The sequence below is a fragment of the Felis catus genome, chromosome B4, assembly GCF_018350175.1.
Source record: "Felis catus isolate Fca126 chromosome B4, F.catus_Fca126_mat1.0, whole genome shotgun sequence".
In the NCBI taxonomy this organism is placed as follows: domain Eukaryota; kingdom Metazoa; phylum Chordata; class Mammalia; order Carnivora; family Felidae; genus Felis; species Felis catus.
Window position 1 is genome coordinate 75,889,143 of NC_058374.1, and position 15,439 is coordinate 75,904,581.

A 15,439-nucleotide genomic window follows, 5' to 3' on the forward strand; every position below is an offset into this window, starting at 1 on the left:
CTATTGGCTTCAGCTGTGGTCGCGGCTTATTAGGACCTTATCACGTCCTTATTAGGACCCCAGCTCCCAACCTTGGGCTCAGGAGGATCCAGGTGACAGGTGATGGGTTCTAGCACCGGACCCAAAAGCTCAGAGACGACAGTGGGGGAGAAGAAGGGAGCTGGAGGGCTAGAATCCAACTAGAGGCTAGGGCTTAAACCAATGTGACCAGAAGGAAACCCAAGTGTGGTCCATAACCACACCATTAAGTTAGTCATTCCCATAAAGAGCCTGAAAGAGCACTGTTACTAATAACGCTCATACCTCCATGTGCACATTCACCAGAGTCGGCAGGAGTACTAATCCTGCCCACGCCCTGAACCCATCTCTAACCCTAATCCTCTGCCCGTCCCTAGATCTAGGTCTAACCTTAGCCTTAACCCTAACTTCAGACAACACTAACCCCTTCCTAAGCTCTAACGCTTGTCCCTAATCCTAAGACTTCCCCCCAGGGGAGGACCTAAAGGGCAGGGGGAGCTATGAAGCACCCCACCCCCCAAGGGCAACAACTGATCCCAGATGGCTGGAGAATTTCCCCCTCTCCCTAGGATTCTTTTGCTGTGGTAGCTGCCTCCCACCTCTCCCTGGATGTGTGAACTCTGACCCCTGTTGGCCTTTGGGGTATGTGTGGGGGTAGGGGAGTGGAGCCAGGAGCTGCTCAACCCTGCAATGACATCCCTTTCCCTTTTTCTCCATCTGCCAAGCCAGCACCAGCTTAGCTCTCATGGGCAGCAGAGGGGGAGGAGTAGAAACCTTATTGATCCGGGGTAGAAGGCACCTCTCATAAGCCTTGGGTTTCCAGTAAAGAACCCCCTGCAGAGAATGTCCAGTCTATAATCCAATGAATTATTAGATCCCCCAGCTCCCAAAGCAAGAAGTGAATGGGATGCCAGAGGCAGGAGAGGGGGCTTGGGCCCCTACTGGACGATGCCCAGAGTTGGGGAGAGGCAGCGTTTGGGGAGCTGAAGGGTTGGCAGCTGTCCCCAAGCACTCTCACCTGATTCCTAACTCCAAGAGCTGGAATGGGTATCAGCTTTCAGGCCTAGAAGCTGGGGCCTCTGAGCTGAGCTGACACACAAGGGCTGAAGAAGGGTAAAGGGAAGCAATGAATCCTGTTCTGGCCCTAATTAGACTTTCAACAAACCTGTTGTTTTCTCGGCCTCAGTTACCTTGTCAATTGAACAGGGATGGTTGCCAGTGCTTAGACCTCTCCTTCAAGAAGGTGGTGAGGTTCAGATGAGGGTCATGTACGTGAAAACTCTGGTCACTTGAACACTTGCTGACGCCTCTTCTGTGCCAGGCGTGTGCCAAAGGCTGGGGATACAGGGATGCGTGAGCCATCGTGCCTACCTGGAGAAGTTTATAGGGTGGCCAGGGAATCAAGCACATCGACTGGTATTGTCAGACGAAGAAGGGAGTGCAGTGAAGGCTCAGCGAAGTGTAAAGCCCTCTGCACACCCATGAGGTTTGATGAAAGACTCCCAGAATCAGTCCTCTGCATGGGAGCCCTCGCTTCCAGGGGCGGGGACTCCAAAGTGGGTAAGGAAGTGCAGAATGAGGCTGGGCCCTCAAGGGGCCATGCACCAAGAAAAAAGGTGTGGGGGGGGGGAGGGCGGGGGGCAAGCGAAAGGAGTGTGGGATCTCTGCAAAGCATTACATAGAAGCTAATTCTTTTTCATGTTATGATCACCTGTGCCATTCTCACGAAGGGCTGTGCCTGGAAGGGTATCACCATAGGCAAGTGTTGTCAGGAATGGGCCTGATGCCCCAGCTCTGCCCTATCCACCCAGGCTACCCTTCCACCCACTTCTGATCTTCAGGTGCCAGGTGCCACACACCCAGGGGGATCTGAGGCTGCCAGGGACCCCGGACACATGGTTGGCCTCAGCGGGTGAGGGAGGCACTAGTCCTGAAATACCCTGGGGGGGGGGGGAGCGGAAAAGCTGAGAGGAGTGAGACGGCAGGCCTGCGCAGTCCCCAGGGGGTCAGCAAGCCGGCACCACACACACCCTGCCACACGCACCCTGGAAAAACCCTGTCAGTGGGGCTGCAAATACCCCAGGGTCTAGCACCCCCCCTCCCCACCTCAGGCTGGCTCAGTCCTCCTCTCCAGGCTAGAGGGAGAAAAATAACAAAATGAGGAGAAAATAAGCTGTTTGGCTGTGGTGTGAGCAGGAATATCCATACAGAGCTGCCCACCACTCACCCTTACTCACTCTTTCCACACCCAGCCGGGGCGCCCAGCATGAGACAGACCACCCCCCTGCCCCCTCCCCCGTCTGGGCTAAAAGCAGACGCTGGTGAGCGAGCAGCAGGTTATAAATATGCCCAGGGAACTGCCGCCAACTCGCTCCCTTGTCATTCCCTGGGAGGGGATAGGGTGGGGTGGCTCCTAGGGAGGAGCCAGGGCTGTTCCTGGGGCCCAGGAGGAAGTGGGGCTTCCAAGAGGCTACTGCACTTTTTTTTTTTTTTTTGCCCTTTTCAAAGGGAAGGAACCCCCACCACTTCATTTTTCCTGGGCATTTGCTCATCTGCTCAGAGGTGGGGTTCCATCCTTCCCGGGCCACACTGAGGACCTCAGAAGGAAAGGGCCCAAGGCCACCCTGTGTCACGGTGCAGCCCGGCATCACTCCTCTTTCTCACACTCACCCTCAGCAAAACCAGAGTTCATTCATTCATTCAACAGGCATTGACTGACGGCCTGCTGAGCACCAGGCCCGGGCATCAAAATACCTGCGAGCACAAGTGTCTGCACGTGTATGTGCACGCACGCACAGTGGCCCGGCTCCCGTGTGTTCACACCAGCACCGGTCCCTCTGCGGACTTCTTGGCTTTAACCCGGCAGCCTCATCAGAAAGGGTAAAGCTTCAGGCTCCTTCCTGGTTCTGCCTCAGAGTAGGTTGGTGGAGGTGGAGGGTGTTGAGAGCAGGGCCCCTAAACATTCCTGCTTCCATTACTCCCCAGATAAATGAAGGGTCCTTTTTCTCCTCCTGCTCAATCATCTCCCAATGCAGGCGCCATGCCAGGAGAAAGAGCCACTTTGTGGGATGCCGGGGGCCACCTGCCCAGGCTGCCAGAGCCTCCTGCCTCCCAGTCACTTGCCAAGTAGGTGCCAAGCTGGGCAAAAGGGGGCAGTGCCACCCTGGGAAGCTTCCAGTTCTCCTCCCCCAGGGCCGAACCCCTCCCCTCTCCCTCCTCCCTATTAATCCTCGGAAGTGAAGGGGCCGTCCCTGGCGGCCCCTCGGCCCTATTGTGGCCCCTCGCCCTCCTCGGCTGGCGTCTAATTAACTCCTCCTGCCCCCGGTTTTGTGTGCCCCCCTTACCCCACCTTGTCGGCCCCGCCCCTCCGCTCGGCCTGCTCCCCCCCACGGACATTCCAGCCCGGCCGGGCTGGTGTGCCAGGGCAACCAGGGCCGGACCAAGGCCTAATCCTCCCGCCGCCTGGCCCGGCTGGGGGAGCCCCACTCACCTCCCCGCTCTCTGGGGGCTGCCCGGCTCTGCTGCGGCGGAGACACACAATCAGGACAAAGGCGCAGCCCCCAGGGGGCTAACTCAGCCTTCACGCCCAGGTTGTGCGGCATTTGGGGAGTTTAATGAATTGTCCATCACGCCTTTCAGGGCCCGCCCGTCAGCCTGGATTAATCTTCGGAGCCCTGGTGGGGTAGGAGACACTAAGCCTGTATTTATTACTCTCCCATTGTCACTAATTGAGGTAATTATCTGTGACTCTGGCCTGGCCAACAATGCGGCATTCACTCCCGGGACCTCGATGGGCCTGGCTCCCACTCTCAGCACCAACCCTCCCTCCTCTCTTCTCCCAAACCCGCCAAGGGCTACGTTGGGCCCTGGAGCATGTTGGGAAAGTGGACAATGTCCCACAATGCTTCACCTCTCAACCAGTGTCTCCCACAGCCACCACCATGGAGTCACAGCTAGGGAGAGGCCTGCCCCCCCCCCCCCACCCCGCCAAAGTAGATGAGAAAAAGAAGGCAGCCTGTCTAGGGACAGGTTTGGCTGGCAGAGCCCCCAGGCCACAGAGGGGCATGTTTCTGAGCTCTTTGGTTTTCTGGACACTCCAGCTCCTTACCTCTGGGCTGGTGACACCAGGATCTCATAGGGTCCTTCTGTGGATCCACATGAGTGGTCATGTTCCTATAACCTCCAGAGGTCTAGAATATTAGGAGGCCCTAATCCATAGCAGACGTACTCTCAGGAGGTCCCTAGAGCTGCTAGAGCTGACAGTGTGGCTGTGGATGTGATGGGGGAGGTTGGGAGAAAGACTAGGAAAGGGCTGGTCAGGGAGCTCCGAGAGGGCAAGAGGAGTCATCCAAGCAGGCAGCATCTAAGGGTCACACTCATGTGGCCATGCAGCAACCATAGGGAGAAACTTGGATTTGGAGGGATGAACAGTGCCAAAGAGTAGACTTCTCATGGAGATGGCTTCCCAGGTCAAGGGGATTGGCTTGGCGAGTGTGTGTGTGTGTGTGTGTGTGTGTGTGTGTGTGTGTGTAAATGAAAGAGAGCGATAGCAAAAAAAAAGATTTGGTTTTTGGTTAAGACTAGATGTCAAGCTCTTGAAGGCAGGGGCTATGATTGTTCACTGCTGTTTTTCCAAGAGCCTAACATTGTACCTGACACGTAGTAGGTACTGTCACATGAATGAATGGATACATGAGGCTGGTACTTGCAGTGGGGTTGGGGGTCTGTTGGCTCTGCTTTTCCATAGCTGCACTTAGCCTTTTCATTCTGTCTCAGCACTTGCTGGAAGGAAATGTCTAGACCATCTAGGGACAGTTCTTGGATGGGCACTCCTCCAACTGCAAACATTTTAAGGACCTTGGCTGAACACAGAACTACAGTCAGAACAGCGCCACCTTGTGGTGCCTCTTGGAAGAGCTCCTGGAGAGACCAGCAAAGAAAGCAGGGGTTTATCCCTATGCTGGGGTGGGGGGTGGAAGGACACCAGGCAGCAGCCCCCTCTCCTCCCATTTATCTGACCCTGAATTGCTGTGCCAGTGTTCCTGTTACACAGTTTTATCATTTCTTCCTACCTTCTGACAGCATTTGCTGGGAGCCTGCTCCAGGCCCAGCTTGTAGTGGATACAGAGCTAAGTCAAAGGCACTACCCTTAAGTAGCTTATGGTCCAGCAGGAGATTCCACAACATAACAAGACCAACGAAGGCCGTGATCAAGCAGCAGAGAAAACAATGCTATAGGTGTTGAGGAGGCAACGGGGACATTCGCAGCTCAAAACCTCTCTGCCCCTCCCCTCTTCCTCAATCCCTCTCGCTAAAGCTCAAACGTTTTATCCTTGCTTTCCAGAGACACTTCATGATTTGGTTCACACACATCATTCCAAGGTCCTTGCTCCTCTGAATTCCCCACTGACTCTGTTCCCCGTGAAAGCTTTGGGCTTTCCCACCTCTCTACCTTTGCTCATGCCCTGGAAAGCACCTCTTCCCCATCTCCCCCTGTTGAAACCCATCTCAGGTGTCCCTCCCTACATGCAGCCCTTCTCATACCCCTTGGCAAAGTGGCCTTGCCTCCTGAAGCAGCTTCTGGGTAGGGCTTTCATGAACAGCATGTACAGGCTGTCCCATGGATGGTTATCTGCGTGTTTCCTGTCCTCCTACTAGGCTTCCACCTTCCTGAGGACTGTGGGCTCTGTGCTTGGCATTCCTTGTAGCACTGAGCTAGGCATATCATATGTCCTCATTAAGAGAAGAGATGGACGGATGAATGGATGAGTGAATGGATGAACGAACAGATGGATAAATGGGTGAATGGATGGACAGAGGGATTGGTAGCTGGCTGGATAAATGGACAGGTGAGATGTATAGATGGATGCACGCATGCATGATGGATAGATGGATGGAGGAAGCAGCTATTCTTTAAAAGGACACAAAAAGGGGCACCTGGGTGGCTCAGTCAGTTAAGCGTCTGATTTCGGCTCAGGTCGCAATCTGACATTTGGTGAGTTTGAGTCATATCAGGCTCACTGCTGTCAGCATGGAGCTCGACCTCAAGCTCGCCTCGGCTCCTCTGTTCCCCTCTCTCTCTGCCCCTCCCCTGCTCGTGCTCTTTCTCTCAAAAATGAACAAACATTTTAAAAGTAATAATAAAATAAAAGGAGTCATAAAGGGGCACCTGGGTGGCACAGTCAGTTAAGCCACCGACTCCTGACCCTGGCTCAGTTCATGATCTCATGGTTCGTGGGTTCGAGCCCCGCATCGGGCTCTGCACTGATGGTGCAGAGCCTGCTTGGGATTCTGTCTTTCCTTCCCTCCGCCCCTCCCCTTCTTGTTCTCTCTCTCTCTCAAAATAAATAAATTAATTAAAAAAAAAAAGGACCCATAAAAAGCTATGTAGTATCTGGGGCTCCAAGGGAGGAAGCCCCACCCCATGCCAAGACATGCAGGGGAGAGGACAGCAGGCAGACTGAGTCTTCCTTCACTAACAAATTCACCCTCAGTAAGCCATCTCTCAGAGTCCTTAGGTATATTCCCACTCCCAGAAGTCATAGTCGGGGAACTTCTCCTTCCTTCATGCTTGCCTGGATCCTCAGGAAGACCTTCATTAACATATATTATGTATACAGTCTACACTGTAATGCCTTTGTGGGTTTCCTCTCCCGCATCCCTCGCCCTATCTCACACAGAGATAGAGATCTCACCCTAGACCGGAAGCTCCCTTTAAACAGGAACCAGGTCTGAGTCTCTTGTGTCTCCCTAGGGCCTGGCACACATGTTTAATGAATGAGTGAACAAATGAATGAGTGAATGCTCACCTTTCCCCACAGGCACACTTTGCACACTCCCTATAGACTCAGGTCCAGCCAGAACTCTCCTGGTTCTCTCCTCCTCATACCCCAGACACACACTCCTGACCCTGAATCCTCTAAAGTCCCATAATTACGGCCTGGTTCTTTGTTATCCATTTGTGACCGATCTAGGGAAGTTCCAGGGCTCCCACGAGAGTCTGAAAGGGGAAGGGGCCCGCTGGGCCTTTAAAGCCATATTAACTGGGCCCCGTTTGGGACAACAGGAAAGGGCTTCCTGGGAAGAACCTGGCTGTTGGGAGGGTAGTGTCCTGCTGCCCCAACCTGACCACGCCCTCCTGCGTCTGCTGTCCCTACACCTGACCTGTGAGGCTGTCCCAAGGTTGGGGGTGGTTGTGGCCTCCGTCTCAAGGCTGACCAGCTGGCAGACGCAGCCAGATTTAGAAGTCATTTTCGCAGCAGGGAGCCTCCAGCCTCCCACCCACAGTGCCACGCAGGGCCAGTCTGAGATATGGCTCACCAAGGGCTGGCCCCCAGACCTGCAGTCACTCCTCTCCTCCTCTCTATCCCTTTCTCCCCAGATCTTTAGCAGCTGGCGCTGACTCCACCCTTAGGCAAAGATGGAGGAAGTCCTGGGGAAGGGGTGTGGGTTGCATCGCCGCGCTAACTACCCAGAGGTTCCATGTACACCATTCACCCATTCAAGGGACTCTCTCCATCCCAGACCTCCCCGCTCCTCTTGACCTGGCCTCTGCTGCCTGTCCCACCTCTTGCCCTATCTCTACTTCCCCATCCTCCTGTTCCTAAACCCCCAAATACTAATGAAATAGCTCTAGAGATAAATCATAATCAGAGCTTAACGCTTATGTATTACTTCCTATGTACCAGGCATTGTTCTAAGTGCTTTTACATATTGAATCGTTTAATCCTCCCCACAGGCCCATGAGAAAGGCACTACTAATAACCCCATCTTATCACTGAGGACCCCAAGACGCAGGGAGGTTGAGTAATTGCCCAAGGTCACACAGCTGATGTGAGGTAGGGGCAAGATCTAAAGCCATGCTGCCAGGCCCCCGAGTCCGAGTCCGTGTTCTAAACACCACACTACACCATTTCTCTGGTAACGGTAGTAGTGTGGGTGAGCTCTGAGAGCCTGGCCTCCTGGGTGTTCAGCCCCGAAGAGGCTTTCGCAGCATGGCGGAGTCTACCTCCCACTATCCTGCACGGCTCACCTCTTCTACTAGCCCAAGAGCCTGGAGCCCCTGGGCTGTAGCAAACTCCAGCCAGATGCTCTCACCACTGCCCTGGCCTTCCTCGGTCTTCCTCCTGGCCTGAAGGTCATTCTCTTCTCAAGCCCAGAGGCCCAAGGCCCATTCTCCCTAGTGGGCCAGCCTCACCGCAGCGTGCCCTCAGTTTTCACTCCTGCCTTTATCTTCTGTAAGTGCTCCGAATGTTCCCTCAACTCCAGTCTAAGCAGACCATTTGGGAATTTCCTACACATACTGTTTCCCCATATCCGTGCTCCCATTTTTGCTCTTCCCTCTGCTTGGAACCCCTTTCCCCAGATTCTATTTCAGATGTCTCCTCCTTCGGGGAGCCTCTCCTGAGCTCATAAAATCCATACAATCTCCCTGGTTTGACTCCTTGTAGTACTTACCACTCCCTGCTCACTACTATCGTTATTTGTGTGTTTTCATCTTCACCCCATTGTCAGGCAGGCCTTACTTACTCCTCTCTTTCCTGGAGCCCAACCCAGCACCCGGTTCCTCTCAGGTGCTCAGTAAGTGCTCAATAGTTAGAATCGACTTGTAGGTAGAAGGTAGACTGACCTTAGGAAACTCTGATCTCTGCCCAAAGTGAGGTGAACCTCACTTCCTTTACCTCCTCCCCAGCAAGAGCTAACTTGAAACCTGACTTTATGGGTCCCGGGCAGGTTCTGGGATGAACTCTCCAGGGTGATTCCGATCAATGCTCTCCCTTCAGGTTCAGAAGCCCGAGGAGACACTCCCCCCTTCACTGAACCAAGGTCAGCTTGCCACAGGCTGTGGTCCAGCGAGACCTCCCAAACTGCCCTGCCTAGTCTGTCTGGGGAGGGTAGGGAGTGACATGGAGATAATGGGAGACCCAAATCAGAAGTGGTTTGAGAATGGGGCTGGGGCTCTGAACGCAGAGTTTGAGCTGGTGGACTCGTAGGGATGGGGGCAGAGGCGGGCGGGCCAGGACTCTGCGACTGAGTCTGGGCGAAGCCCCCGCGCCCGCCGAGTCGGCGGCTAAATTTACCCAGGCTGACTCAGCCCTTGCCCGGAATGGGGGGTGGGGGGAGTGCGCCGGGGCAGTGGGAAGAGCCAGCGGGGGTGGGGTGGGGGGCAAGGAAGGAAGAGTCCGGACTAGGGGAGACAGGGTTGAGCCGGGAGTTTCCATCCAAGAAAGGAGTCCCCCCAGCCCCCCCACCAAGTGGGAAGAAACTGGAACCCTGGGGGAAGGACAACGGAGGGAGGGAGTAGGTCAGGTCGGTGAAAGGAAGAACATGCCAAGATTGGACAAAGGGAAGCTTAGATTTATTGAGCGCCTACTGTGTGCCAGGCACTGTGCAAGGCGCTTTACATACATTATCGCATAAAATCCTCACAACAACCCTGCGAGGTAGGTGTTTATAAACCCCCATTTGACAGATGAGGAAACTGAGGCTCAGGGAGGTGAAGTGATTTGGCCAAATTCGCATGGCTAGTAAATAGAGACAGAGCTCTCCAAGATGGTAGAGAAAAAAGACTTCAGTGTCTGGGTCCCAAGCCACTTGGCGTGGGTGAGTACAAAGAGGGGCTCCGCGCGCTCCAGAAGTCTAGAAGGCCAGAGGACTGCCCCCGACCTCACACGGCTGGAAGGCGGGGGACCGGCGCGCAGTAACTGGGAATCAACTGGTTAACTAGCAGTGCCTGGGTACGGGGCGGGGGACTCGGGAATTAGCTACTGGGGAAATCCGCGACCTGCGCGCGCCCCATAGTGGCTACAGCGAGTATCACACCCCACACCTACAGGCTTTTGGGGACCAGCCTCCCTCTTCCTTCCCTGGCCAAGGTTTCTGGAAGAGGCAGAGATGCAAGAAATTTTCAGGGTTCTTTCAGATGAGTGATACCACCGGGGTGTGAAATTGTGGTAACAATTCATAGCATCACTAAGGAACACTGGGGAGGAGGAAAAGGGGAAGGCCTAAAGAGGTCCCAAGCTGATTCACTGGCTGCCTTCCCTCCCCAGCTCAGACCACTGCAGGCCAGGGACAGTGACAAGGCCACACTCCTGCTCTGCTTTGGGGAGCCCTCACCTAAACCTAAGATACTGGGATAGAAGCCCTCACCCACTCACTCAGATCTTCTGCAAACCTTGGACAATCTCTTGAGTTGTGAACGAGTGCAGGTGAAAATGAAGCCACCCAGGGACACTCAGACTCCGTACATTTATTCCTAATTCTCTTTCTCGGCCGGTGGAGGAGAGGATAAGATACAAATCCTCCCCCAAGGATCCAAAACATCAGAGATGATGTTAGGACTCCCTCATTTTACATATTAGTAGGCCTGGAGAAGGGAAGTGACTTGCCTAAGGTCACCCAGCAGTCAGTGTCAGAGTTGGGATTGGAACCTTGTTTGGGGCCTTGTGACACCAAAGTAAGCCCTCTTCCTGTTTTGCTGGTTGCTTCTGGGTCCCTTCCTCTTCTGCCAAAGGCCTCTATGTCACCTGGTCACCTCACTCAGAAGCCTCTTCCATCACTTTCTCCCTCCAGCCCAGAGACTCCGCCCTAAGTTGGCCTCCTATGACTATACCATCCCTGCCCTCCTCCTGGTCCTGGCTAGGTCTCTCTGCTCAGCTCCACAACTAGTTCATCTGCCCCTGGTGAAGATTTTACCCCAGTGCCCTGAATGGAGCAGGGATTAAAGTCAACTGCTCATCCTCGCCTCTCCCGGAAAGGAAAGGAAGGGAAAGGAAAGTAAGAAAGGAAAGGACAAAGAAAAGAAAAAAAAAAAAAAAGAAAGAAAGAAACCATGAATTGCCACATGCTCCCTTTCCTTTCAGTCGGGCGGCGGCTATTTCAAGTGTGGGAACGGCTATGGGTAAGGGGTACAAGGAAGTCTGTGAGGAAGAAAGAGGACCAGTGGGCCCCAAAGATGGAAAGGTTGGGGAACACAAATACAAGAAAGGGCCTCTCACTGCTGCTCCCTATTTCCCTGTGGCATCCCCTTAGTGTCCCTTTCTCCGAAGAAGGCCTCCTCGGTTCGGTTGATGACATCTAGAATCTCTCGGATACTGTCGCTCAGCTCTGCCGTCTTCCCGCCTTCCCCGGGCCGGGGCCGCTCATTTCGCCAGGAGGCGCCCGAGGCTTCGGTGTCGCTTCCATCAGAAGAGCCGCTGTGGACGCTGAGCTCCGCAGCTTCGTCTGAGTCCGAGTCCGGGGCAGTGTGACGACGGATGCGGGACACGGCTTCCCGCAGGGCCCCGGCGTAGGGCCCTGGGGTCCGCGCCCAGCCCCGGCCCGCGCGCCGCGGCGGGACAGCCGCCACTTCCTCCGAGCCCTCGGCACTGCCCGCGCCTCCCGAAGCCGGTGGGCCTAAGACCGAGCGCTCTGGGCTACCTGGCTGCGCGGGGGCGTCCTGCAGGTTTACTTCGCCAACCGGGAGCCCCAAGATGCGCGAGGCGCGCTCCTCCAAGGAGGAGTCCGGGGGCTTCCCGCCCTCAGCTTCGAACCCTCGCCCCCCACCGAGCTGGTGTGAAAGGCGACTGCTCAACAGCAGTTTTTGGCATGGGGAGGGAAAGGCCGCGACTCCCTCGACCTCTTCCTTGTTGGGCTTCGGTTGGTTAGGGGCATCCCCCCCGACGCGCGGCACCCCATTGGGCAGAAGCTGTACATGCTGGGTTCGAGGGGTTGGAACGTACTGGGAGCGTATCACCACGCACGTGGCGTCAATGACAAAGACGCCTTCTCCCCGAGCAGGGCCGCGGGAGCTGCGGGGCAGGGTGTGGGCGCGGCGGGCCCCTTTCCAACCCTCCAAGGTCTCAGGTCCTGCCCCCTCTCTATGACCCAGGGACTCTCTCCATCCAGTGCCTCCTGGAGCCCAGGGTCTGGGGAGGGTCTGGCTATGTCGCGGTGGCTGCCTTTTAAGGGAGGGAATCCAGCCTTTGGGGAGCCAGCTCTGTTCCCTACTTTCTTTCCCTTCCCCGGGGCCCTTGAGATGGGGCCTGGACCTGGGAGCGGGACGCGGTGGGCTGGGAGTCGCAGCGGCCAACCCCGCAGGAGCTGTCTCCGAGCTTGGGCTCCCAGCAGCTTTGGCTTGGGGATGGCTGTCACTACCACTATTCGGGCCGGCACTAGCCAGCCCCAGGCTTTTCTCCACGGCCCCTTTGCCGGACTCCAGCCTTGGCCTGGCTGTTCCACAGCCTGGGGATCCCCCCAGGAGACCCCGTCCCTGTCGGAGACCCCAAGCCCCGAGGACGTCCCGATAGATCCGAGGATCCAGCCTCTTCTTTGTGAACCCTCCCTCTGTCCTGGCCGGAGTCGGAGCACAGGCTGCTGAGGCGGGCGCCTGGGAGGGCTCGGGGCCTCTCTTAGACCCCAAGGTCCTGTGGGGGCCTTCGTAAGAAGGTGGAGCCACGTAGGGTGGCGGGCGGTCCCAGCGTCGTCGCAGGGCCGTCCCGGCTGCGCCCCTTAGCAGCAGGTGTGCCTCGTAGCTGGGGGGCCCTGACCGCCTACCTCCCCAGGGCCCCGCCCACGCCGCCCCTGGGTCGCTCTGAGGCTGCGCGGATGGACGGGGCGGTCGCCCCGCCAGCCCCAGGCGCTCGGGTCGTGAAGGAGCTGAGGGCCCTACAGGCTGGGCCACCCGAGGGGCGTTCCGAGGTTCCGGGCGGGGCCGACCGAGGGGGCTCCTTCGGGCCCCACCAGCCTTGCGCCTTTTTCGCTCGGTCTCCTTGGCCTCCCGCTCTTGCGATGCCGCTTTCCTTTTCTCTTGCTCCCGGGCTCGGGCCTCGGCCGGGGGCCCCGCCCGCCAGTTGGTCGCCTCCTGCAGCACCCTGGAGGCCCAGGGACGGCGGGGCGGCGGTTCAGGGGATCCCGAGCGCGGCCCACACCTGGGACAATGAGCAGGAACCCAGGTGAGCAGTTTGTGGGGGAAGGGGGCCGAAATCCGGGGAGCTGGGAGCACTGGAGACCATTTGGGGCAGGTGTGTGGAGGGGTGTGTGTGAGTGTGTGTGCGTGTGCACGTGCGTATACGTTAGGGCTGAAGTCGAAGCCGGACTCCTCACCATCTCTCCATGCACACTTTAACAGCGTCTGCCCCATCTCACCTCTTGCCCTTCCTCACACCCACTCCTGCCCCCCAAAACAATGCGGGACGAGTCAGGCCCCAGCCCTCGGGATGGGGTGGGGGGAGGCGTGGGAAAGAGAAGGGGGACCAGCAGCACTGGCTGGTGCCTGCGGGGAGGTCCGGACCCCACTCCCCGCCCCACCACTCTCTTCCCGTCACCCCTCCTTCACTCACGTGCGGCTCTGGGGCCCACGGGCCCAGTGGCTGGCTTGGAAGTCCATGGGCTGTCGAGGAGGGGCGCGGCGACTATAATGACAGGAAATTGTCTTCACTTCGATCACCAGCAGCTTGGATTTCTGCACCCAGAGGCAGCTGCCAGACTCCTCATCCTGGGGCTCCCGGGGGCTGTCGGGCCCCTCGGAGAATAGCTGGCCATCCAGCATCCTGCCCCACCCCACCCCGGCCCCCCACCCTCCCACCCGCCCCGAGAGCCCCCTCCCAGCCCGAGGAGCCGGCGCCCACTGCAGAGCGAACGGGGCCAGAGACTGGGGACTATATATACCCGGGCACACGTGTGTGCCTGTCTGTGTGTGTGTGCGCGCGCGCATGTGACACGGCGCGGCGCGGACGGCACAGCGCTGTTACCTCCCCCATGTGCACGGCCGCCCCCTGGGGCCCGGGATTGGGCGCCCCTTCCCATTGCTCATGTCCCCCAAGCCTGATGGGACCTGCGTGAGTGGGCAGGGGACTTCTAATTCTTGCCAAGCTGACGGTGCCCCTCCCCCACCCCCATTTCTTCAAGCTTCCTGTCGTTTTAATCCTTCCCTCTTCTGCTTGTCGGGGTGCCTGACCACCAGGGTTCTGCCTCTGACTTCCTGCCTCGGATTTCAGTTTCCCGGACAGGGAGGTGATGGGAATGGAAGTCAAGGTCTCTGCCTGCCACTCTCCGCTGGTTTCCATGGGGTTGGGGTGCAGGGGGTCTATTTTTAGCGGCAGTGGCTGTTCGGGTGCAGAGAGATGAGTAACCAGCTTCCATGCGGTGGAGGGAGGAGGCGGTGGTTTTCACACAGCTTTTATGTGACTCTGGGGGAGAGCTGCCTCCCCCAAGCCCAGAAAGGGTAACCTCCACACCCTTAACTCCTTACCCTCTCAGTGTTGCAGCCCAGGGCTGCTTGTACAGCTGCACACAGGAATCTGTCTTGGCCATCCTAACTGTCCCACACTCCTGTTCCACATGTTTGTCCTTGGGGACCTATGGAGCCCTCTCCCCGCAGCAGGCTCTCTCCCCCAATCCAGGAGCCAGGACTTGGGGGTCATACTGTTCTGTGCCCACACAGCTCTGCTGAGCCTTATGGAGGACAGACCACGGTGGTTATGCATTTGCACCCTTTCAGAAGGGATGGAGGAGGAATACTGTGCTCTCTTGGCAAAACCAATCCCCTAGCAACTGAAATGATGAAAGTGGCCCCCACTTCCCAGGGTAGAGCTCCCCCTCACCACTACCACAATCCCTGGCTCACTTCCCCCCCACCTGAAGTGGTGCTTAAGATGGTCACCTTTTAGGATCATTCTGTCCCAGGGGCAGAAGGTGTTGCTTACATCTACATGATCCCTCCCCCCAAGCCTATACCAGGTGTCCCCTGATTCACCATGGTAATGTTAGTGGCAGCACAGCCCACGCCAACCCTTCCATGCAGAGACTTAGCAACCATGCCTGGCAACCATGGCAGCAGCTCCAGTGGAGGAGACGGGTGCAGGGAGGTGGGAGAAGAGTGTGTATGGCAATGGTTGCTGAGGAAGAAGGGATAATTTGCCTCTTCTAAGAGGACTAAGTAAGAATAAGCCATGAGGCTCCTCAGTTTTGTCCCTTATCTTTCCTTCTACTCCATTCTCAGATTCTGAGACTGATTGGTTGGGTTTTAGGGGAGAACGGGAGAGGCAAAAGATCATGCAGCCCTTTGGGTACAGACCCTTCCTTTTACAAAGATGGAGCCAGAAGGGTGTTGTGGGGCAGAGATGGACTTACTGAGAACCAGAACAATCAAACCCAGGCTCCCTGCTCCCCAGTATGGACCTTTAAGATAACCCAAACAGCCCCTATTCCAACCATTGGAGGCCCCTCCCCCCTCCCCAGACCCTTCACACACCTACCAGCTCTGCACACTGGTGGCTCTTTGCTCCACAGTGCTTCCTTCCACCTAGGTCCCACCAGAGTCCTAAGGCTTTTTAAAGCCCTTGCCTCCTCCCTAGACAAACTCTCCATGATGGAATGTGACATAAGGAGACATCTGTCCTTTCCATCATGCACTCACCACCCCCCCACATAAACATAC

The 15,439-nt window shown here is 56.7% G+C and overlaps 1 protein-coding gene across 2 annotated transcripts; it reads right to left on the reverse strand.

Annotated features, from left to right (window-relative positions):
* Window positions 1-9,354: 9,354 nt before the first annotated feature.
* Window positions 9,355-15,334, reverse strand: DDN (dendrin). Of its 2 annotated transcripts, XM_045061745.1 has the most exons (3): window positions 15,258-15,334; window positions 13,341-13,412; window positions 9,355-12,929 (listed from the first exon to the last, which is right to left on the reverse strand). In XM_045061745.1, the coding sequence occupies exons 2-3, from the start codon at window positions 13,385-13,387 to the stop codon at window positions 11,015-11,017; spliced, it is 1,962 nt and encodes a 653-aa protein (XP_044917680.1). In that variant the 5' UTR covers window positions 13,388-13,412; window positions 15,258-15,334; the 3' UTR covers window positions 9,355-11,014. The 2 variants fall into 2 exon arrangements, with proteins under 2 accessions (XP_044917680.1, XP_003988684.2); XM_003988635.5 differs by lacking the exon at window positions 15,258-15,334 and having other exon boundaries at window positions 13,341-13,560.
* Between the last annotated feature and the right edge of the window lie 105 nt (window positions 15,335-15,439).

What these genes read in the sequence shown, in the direction of transcription:
- DDN (XM_003988635.5), bottom strand. Translation starts at nt 13,549, where the DNA reads ATGCTGGATGGCCAGCTATTCTCCGAGGGGCCCGACAGCCCCCGGGAG. An exon ending in CGTGGGCCCCAGAGCCGCAC is followed by an intron (nt 12,930 to 13,340) that starts GTGAGTGAAGGA and finishes TCATTGTCCCAG; the next exon opens with GTGTGGGCCGCGCTCGGGAT.